Source organism: Anguilla anguilla, chromosome 2 (genome assembly GCF_013347855.1).
Source record: "Anguilla anguilla isolate fAngAng1 chromosome 2, fAngAng1.pri, whole genome shotgun sequence".
Lineage (NCBI taxonomy): Eukaryota > Metazoa > Chordata > Actinopteri > Anguilliformes > Anguillidae > Anguilla > Anguilla anguilla.
In genome coordinates, this window is record NC_049202.1 from 13,413,709 (window position 1) to 13,421,347 (window position 7,639).

At 41.4% G+C, this 7,639-nt stretch overlaps 1 protein-coding gene across 2 annotated transcripts; it reads left to right on the forward strand.

The window, feature by feature from the left end:
- Nucleotides 1–2: 2 nt before the first annotated feature.
- Nucleotides 3–6,317, forward strand: arg1 (arginase 1). Of its 2 annotated transcripts, none has more exons than XM_035401595.1 (8): nucleotides 3–384; nucleotides 614–686; nucleotides 2,126–2,300; nucleotides 2,657–2,816; nucleotides 3,289–3,383; nucleotides 3,550–3,654; nucleotides 5,419–5,555; nucleotides 6,018–6,317. In XM_035401595.1, exons 1-8 carry the CDS (start codon nucleotides 280–282, stop codon nucleotides 6,173–6,175), a joined length of 1,008 nt encoding a protein of 335 aa, XP_035257486.1. In that variant the 5' UTR covers nucleotides 3–279; the 3' UTR covers nucleotides 6,176–6,317. The 2 variants fall into 2 exon arrangements, with proteins under 2 accessions (XP_035257486.1, XP_035257494.1); XM_035401603.1 differs by having other exon boundaries at nucleotides 368–384; nucleotides 2,182–2,300.
- Nucleotides 6,318–7,639: the final 1,322 nt, after the last annotated feature.

Consider the following 7,639-nt stretch of genomic DNA (forward strand, 5'->3'; position numbering starts at 1 on the left):
GTGACGCCATTGGTCGTCTATTGTTAAAGGGACAGAAACGCTTAAAACATGTGTTATGTAATTCTAAAGGTGGATTAAATAAACCGCTAATCCATGCAGGGTTGCACTTGGGCGGTGCTTCAGGTTTGATTTGTGACTATAATAAGGATAGTTGCTGTCTCGTAGTGACACTTGCGGTTCTACGTTCTTGCATCTCTATCAATTTCTGCTTTTTGTTCGGGCACCTTGCGCCACTCAACTGGGGCGATTATTTTCCGTCCTGTGCCCCATATCGGAATAATGTTTATTATGAGAGGCTCGCGCGGAATAGGTCTTGCGTTAAAAATCCATACGCGAAATCATCACTCTGTCGGAATTATTGGCGCGCCGTTTTGGAAAGGACAGGTAAAGCAGCTAATTATCTTACTGATTTTAGCTTTTGTTGCTTCTTGTTTAAATAGCCTAGCTGTATGATTTAGTGTAACATAATTTACCAGAATACGCCTGTGTAATTGTGCTGCATTATTTAAGATAAAAAATTAATGATATTTAATATTATAGCCTACTCCAGTTGTCATTGTTTTGTAAATTAGGTTACCGCATACCTTTACATTTATTTATTATTTCTTGTCAGCCGAAGGATGGTGTGGAGAAGGGACCCGATCTAATTCGCTCTACGGGATTGGTAGAGAAGCTTAAAGGGCAAGGTATCGTCAAAGTTTCCTGATCCCCAGGTTTTACTGTCTGTACTGTATTTAATATTCGTACTGTATGTAGAATTTAAACGGTTGTTGCTTAGATTTTGATACGGAATGGACTTTAGTAGGCTGCATCTTAGGCATGCAACGTTTTATATTTTTAATGTGAAATGGAGGCTAATGGGGAAAGCATCATTCCTAGTTTTACAAAGTCATCCACACATTCGGTTCTTTGAATAAAATTGCAAATTGCCACTCGTTGGTTGTTCACGCATTTTGAAAACCGTCTGATTCGAAGTATCCTATTTTTAATGGATTTAATTCCTGACAAATTATGAGTTGTTAAGGTGTCACTGTATGTTTGGTCTGATAAATGGTGGTACATTCCTTAAAAAAACAGCCAAAACAGATACAATAATTGCACCTTTGGTGAATTGACACCCACTGGTGTAGAGGATTCCTGAAGTTTAAAATGTTCAATATGAATCAATATGCCTATTTATCCTTTGTACATCCATCTCAACTAGATATGTGTCCAATAATGTTTTATGCACACCTTTTCTATGGTTAATTTGCCAATTGTTCTTATAGAACATGGATTGCAATACACAATAAAATTTCAATCCAAAATATTTATAAATTAAGGATCTATTCTTGATATTAGACTGGACATAATGCATACTTTCTCTTAGAGTATGAAAATTGAATAAGTAATTTCCCTGCGTTGAATTGTGCTGTACTGTGGCCCTGGTACAGTGAAATGGTATTGATTCAGAGTGAAATCAGCTAAAAAAAGTGAGAACTGGAAGAATGCCCTAATCTTTGTTTCTTGGGTGACAAGTTGAGGTGACATAGGGAGAGGGAGGGAGCGGGAGGGAGAGAGAGAGAGAGAGAGAGGTGTAATGGGTTAACCATGAACAGGACCTGTGCTGGGCTCCAGATCAGAGCCTGGCCGAGCATGTCCCCTGTTTTATTCATGGAACAGAGGAGAAGGCATCTGATAGGTTCAGACCACTGACCTTGCACCACCCCCCTGGATGCACAGTCATTCACGTTTGCAGCCATCAGCAGTCAGAGAGCTGTGGCACAATGGGGACACTTGTCCCAGCTCTGCTGAATTGAAAAGCATACATTCTCTCTCTCGCTCTCTCACTGTATCTATCAATAGACCTGTTGCTCAGCCAGACAAAATGCAATGATTTATTTCTCTACAGAATATGTGTCAGGACAAATAAACCTACTCAGTGCTATACGCTTGTATCCTATTGCATGATAGTGAGCTTTGAAAGCACTTTGCTGCTTATAGAAGAGTAGTTGTTGCCAAATTGTGATTTTTGAGTCTGATGAAAGTAACTGAATTCATGTAATGAGGAGTGTGCACGAAAAATCTACTGTGCACACCTTTTAAGTACATTGTATGTTCCCTTGATTGATGCTGTGGCCTTTAGGGTGTTCGGTCAGGGATTATGGGAATCTGAAATTTGAGCATGTACCTGATGATCAGCCCATTGAAAAGGTGCAGAGACCCCGGTCAGTGGGACACGCCAACAAGCAGCTTGCCGACGCTGTTCACATGATCAAAAAGGATGGCCACACCTGTGTGTTGCTGGGAGGGGACCACAGGTAAGTGGAATCTTACTAAAACATTCTGCCAACATATCAAGCAGACTCATTTCCACATTCATTTACGATGCTACATGGACCGGGCCCGCATGGGTGTGCAATCTTATTCAAAAAGACACTTGATTCTACTCAACTATGTCTTGATTGAACACCCTGATTAGTTAATTAGTTGATTCGGGTGTAGTAGTGCTGGGCTAGAACAAAAACCTGCACCCACACTGGCCCCTTTCAGATAAAATTGAGAATGCTGCCTCAATAAACTGCCTTTTCAAATTGGGAGAAAAGGAAATAAAAGGCCCTGCATTGTATTCTGTGATTTAAAAAAAAAAAATAAAGGATGTATGTTTGTCTCCTAGCCTGGCAATTGGCTCAATCTTGGGACACTCGGCCTCACAGAAGGAGCTATGCGTGGTGTGGGTGGACGCTCACGCGGACATAAACACCCCTACGACCACTCTGACGGGCAACATGCACGGACAGCCCCTGTCCTTCCTCATCCGGGAATTCCACTCCAAGGTGCGCTTTGTTCTCACTGAGCTTTTCGACTCCATTTCGAAATGGCGGAGTGGGTTTGAGAACATTCCGGGTTATTCTGATCGTTTGAACCCTTGATCATTGGACCTACGTTCAGAGACGACCGTAATGCCTCATCTGCGTTACATATTAAAGAGGGAAATCATGACGTGATTTGTTCTAAAGCAGTAGCTCTTAACCTAATGTTGATAAATGTAGAATCACATTTAGAGCAGCCAGGACCACAATTTTTAGATCACTTCAACAGCTTTTCATGTCTCATTTTAACTTGGATCACTGTTAATCATGACAAGTTTATCTAATCTAATCCTAAAACATTTCTTCCTGACAAACTCTGCTTTGGAAGGACCACCATTTATTTCCTTCCTTGCGTTATATGTGGACTTCACCTCTTTGCAAACTGGGCCACAAGTTTAGAACCACTGCTTTTGGTATCTGTGTTTATTGAGAGCAGATTCCAGTGATGCCAGGATTCTCTTGGATAAAGCCCTGCATTTCGGCTCAAGATATTGTTTACATTGGCTTGAGGGACGTGGATCCCGCTGAGCAGTAAGCTTATATTTACATAATAGCTGACATTTTGTGTCATGTGCATTAATATGCTATGGCACAACTTGTTTTCTCTTTATCTTCTCTGTCCCTTGCCAATCATCATTTCAGCAGAATATAACACTAGATTCCTTCCTCCATTAAGATTTATGTGTCCTTTTTCCAGCTATATCCTGAAACACCTGGGAATCAAATTTTTCTCCATGACTGCCGTAGACCGACTGGGCATAGCCAAAGTGATGGAAGAGACATGTGACCACATCTTTTCGAAGTAGGTACCTGTGTGCTTTCATACGGGGTTTTATATGCACTCCACAATAATAAAATGTATTGTGATGTGCATATAAAAACAAATGACATTTTAACACTGCATGCATATTCCAATAAGAGTACAGAATACATTGAGGAAATTATGGGAGCTGGTCACCTTTCCTGACTGTCCTGTTTTTTTGGCCTAGTATTTCACCACCCCACTTGGCCAGTTGTTGCGAGTCTGCCATGTTTGGAATTACACTGCTACAATGTAGACATGCTGAAACATTTGTATTCTGCAAGTAACAGTAGTTTTAATTGTTTTGATTTTGTGCCTTACTGTAAATAAGGACCACCCAGATTCTTTTTTATAGCATTTGCAGCAGCATTACACGTGGGGGATTAATTGAGACAGACGTGGTTTTCATCATAAGAGAGATTGATATTCATGTTAAAATGACCTTTAAGAAAGTAACAAACGTTTGTCCACCCCCCTGCACACTAGCTCAGGTTTCTTCCACAACAGCCAGCTGCTCATTTGTTTTTTCCACTGTAATCCACCACCTTGGCAGTGATGTTTGTGCGTCAGGGGACTGTATCACTGCTGTTGTTGACAGGTGGGGAAGCACTGCCAATGGAGACCCTACCTCCATGTGCAGTCATATTGGGTTGGTCATTACTCGATCCAGACTCTAGTGTGCTGTGACACGCTAAGGACAAGTGCCTCAAATGGATATGCAGCCCAGTATTCTCCCCACTTATTCCTGTGAAGTTACAGTTTTTTTCTATTGCTAAGACACATTTTATGAAACATTTCCCCCTTTTCTCAAAACTATTAACACAATCCCAAAACTACACATCAATCAGTACAAACCTCAAACATCCATGCCAAACTCAAATTCTCTTCTCAAAAACATATACTCAAAATCAAAATTAAACTTTGACTTCATATGGCACACTTAAGCCATCAAAATCACAGACAATGTAGATTACCAGTGAGTTACAGTTTTTCTCAATTGTTTAAACACGTTTTCTGAAACTATAGCTCAAAACTCTACACACAAAGCACAGCAACAGTTAACCTTTTGCCAAAACTACACAAATCTTGTGAAAGAGAAAAAAGAGTTGTGCAAAAATGTGATTTAGAATTGCTATTTGAGTGAAAACAAAGGAATTGTGCTTAGAGTTTTGCAGAAATAGTCTTGTTGTTGACACATGAGCTTCAATTTTTCACTATCGTGTGCATAGTTCCAGTTTTAGTGTGTAAACATTTGAGAAAAACTGTATTGGTCCTGAGATTGGTGACTGGTGACTGGTGATTGATGACTAGTGTATTAACAATTTTGCTGCCAAGTGTTTGCACCTTGAGAAAGGTGTGCTACCTGAGTTTAGGTTGTGATGACTTGAATTAAATGTTTTGACTGCTAGTGTTTGTTGCATGAGCACAGTGTGTAACCAGTGATTCATGAGGGTATTTGTTTGTAGAGATTTGCATAAAAAGTTTGACAATTTGCAGCATGTGTTAAAATAAGTGAAAACTGTTTTTAGTTTTGAGAGATGTGTTGGTCCTCTGAGAGCTGAAGTAATCATTTGGGAGTTTTTGCTAAAAGAACCAGTTTTAGTGTGTTAGCAATCGAGAAAAACTGTAATTACCCATATTTTTTGTGTGAAATGCAGAGGCTGCAAAGGTTCACAACAAAGTTTATTGAGATCAGTGAACTGTTTAAGGTACGTTTTAGCCTCCCGATTTCAAGCTAAAGGGCTTCCTCTGCTGTGAAAACAGAGGGAAGAGGCCGATACACCTCAGCTATGACATTGACGCGCTGGACCCCTCAGTGTCTCCTGCAACAGGGACCCCTGTGATGGGAGGACTGACTTACAGGGAGGGAATCTACATTACAGAGCAGATCTGTCAAACAGGTAAGGAAAAGCTAACACAATAAGTTGCATTCTGAAAGGAATGAATGCAACATTCACACTTATTCCTCAAAAGATTATAATACTAAACCATTTTTTTGCTCTGATGATCATTTATTAACAGTGGAACATGGAAAAACCAACATACCATATTAGAGATTTGAAGAATTGCAGAAGTGAATGTGGTAGCTAACGTTGGGTAAACATGCAGCACTGATGACTGAAAAAGAAATACACTTTCCACAAAGTAGTCTATTACCTGACCCTGTGAAATTATTTCAGTCAGAATTAATTATAATCATTACAATATTAATTATCTTACTTTTTACACAACCACATAACAGCCAGATATTTACTAAGGCAATTCTGGTTATACGCCTTGCTTAAGTCAGGGAAGGTGGTCACAGCTGAGATTTGAACCCAGAACCTTTTGGACGAACAGAACAACTTTTGTGCTTTGTGCAGGGATGCTGTCGGCTTTGGACGTGGTAGAGGTGAACCCCAAAATGGCCAGGGCAGAGGAGGAGATCAGCTCCACCGCAAAGACTGCTGTCGATGTGATTCTGGGCTGTTTTGGGAGGGTTCGAGAAGGCTCTCACACCCCAGACTATCATATGCCCTAACCTTGAATAGCACGCAAGTGGCCCATCTCTTCACATCAAAACTCATATTCATATTTTTTTGTATTATGTTTCACACTTTGCGTATTAAGAAGAGGTATGAATTCTTTTTGAGTATATTTTAATATAAATTTCTTTCAGGTAGTTTGCTTGTGTACTTATTGCTGAAAGATTGCCACGTACAAAGATGTACAGTAAAGCAGCCAGACACCATCAAAGAATGGAGGGTTTGTCAGCTAAAAGCTATGCATATCCTCAAACTGGACTGTACGCTAGGACATTGAACGATACAGAGGACCGTGTGAATCTCACACACCACAGAGGTATGAACAGTCGCCATGTGACTCTCTAGTGTGTCGATGGCATATGGATGTGCGTTGCACCCCTCTACCCCTCCTGTGTGTCACATGGCCTAGAACCTCAGACGGTGGGCTATGACCTCAAACTCCCCATCATCAGTGCTAGCTTCCCAGAACTTACTGGGGATAGTCAAACTAATTAAAATTCACTAGGGCACCCTGACAAATTGTCAGAAAGCCCACTGCACAGAAAACGGCCTTGTTGCAGACAAAATCTACTCTTAAGAAAGCTTCTTTGACTAATGGGATTTAATGCAGCCGGATGTATTGGAGCTCTTGACGTGCTGATTTGTGGACAGGGAGATGTTCTGACTCAACAGTGTGTAAGCTCGGGCCTTAGCAATACACTCATACCATTTCACATACAGTTGCATTGTACTTACCTCAGCATTGTCAAAAACCATGTTCATACTCTGGATGGCTCATCCTGCTAAGACACTGTCCCAATGTTTGGAGGCACCCCATGGTCTGGTAGTGTATCTAATTCAAATTGTAACCATGCTAGTTCTGACCAGGGCTGGCCCGTGGCATAAGCGCTAGAGGGGGCCACACGACCACGAGGGGGGGCCACACGATCCAATGTTTATCTATGGTAAATAACGTTATTTTCGTAATTATGTTATTCATCCCCTATCACGGAACTAGCGGTATGAATTTTGAATGGCAACAGAACATTTCATAACAATGTAATGTAGGAAGGATTTTACCAAGCGACCTCCCCCCCCCCCGCTCGACAAAATCCAACAGCACCCCACCCCCCACCAAAGGGCCACCAAAATCCTAGGGCCGGCCCTGGTTCTGACAGTTGCTGGCAGGCCCACAGGGCAATATGTAATGGCGCCGCCCAGTGAGGAAGGGTATCGGTCAGTAGCACTGTCTGGCTGTAACAGCACATTGGCTGCTTGCTCTGGTTAATGGAACACCTGCAGTCTGCCTGTGCTCTCATAATGCTCATGACTGCATCAGACTGAGGCTGAAAGCATGAGTTTCAGAGAGTATGAGTTTGACTGCTCTCCAAACTGACATCTCAGCCTAGAAATATTATTGGACATTCCAAAAAGAGATGAAAAAAAAATCTGGAGGAAAAAATGCTGACTATGCTAGGTGG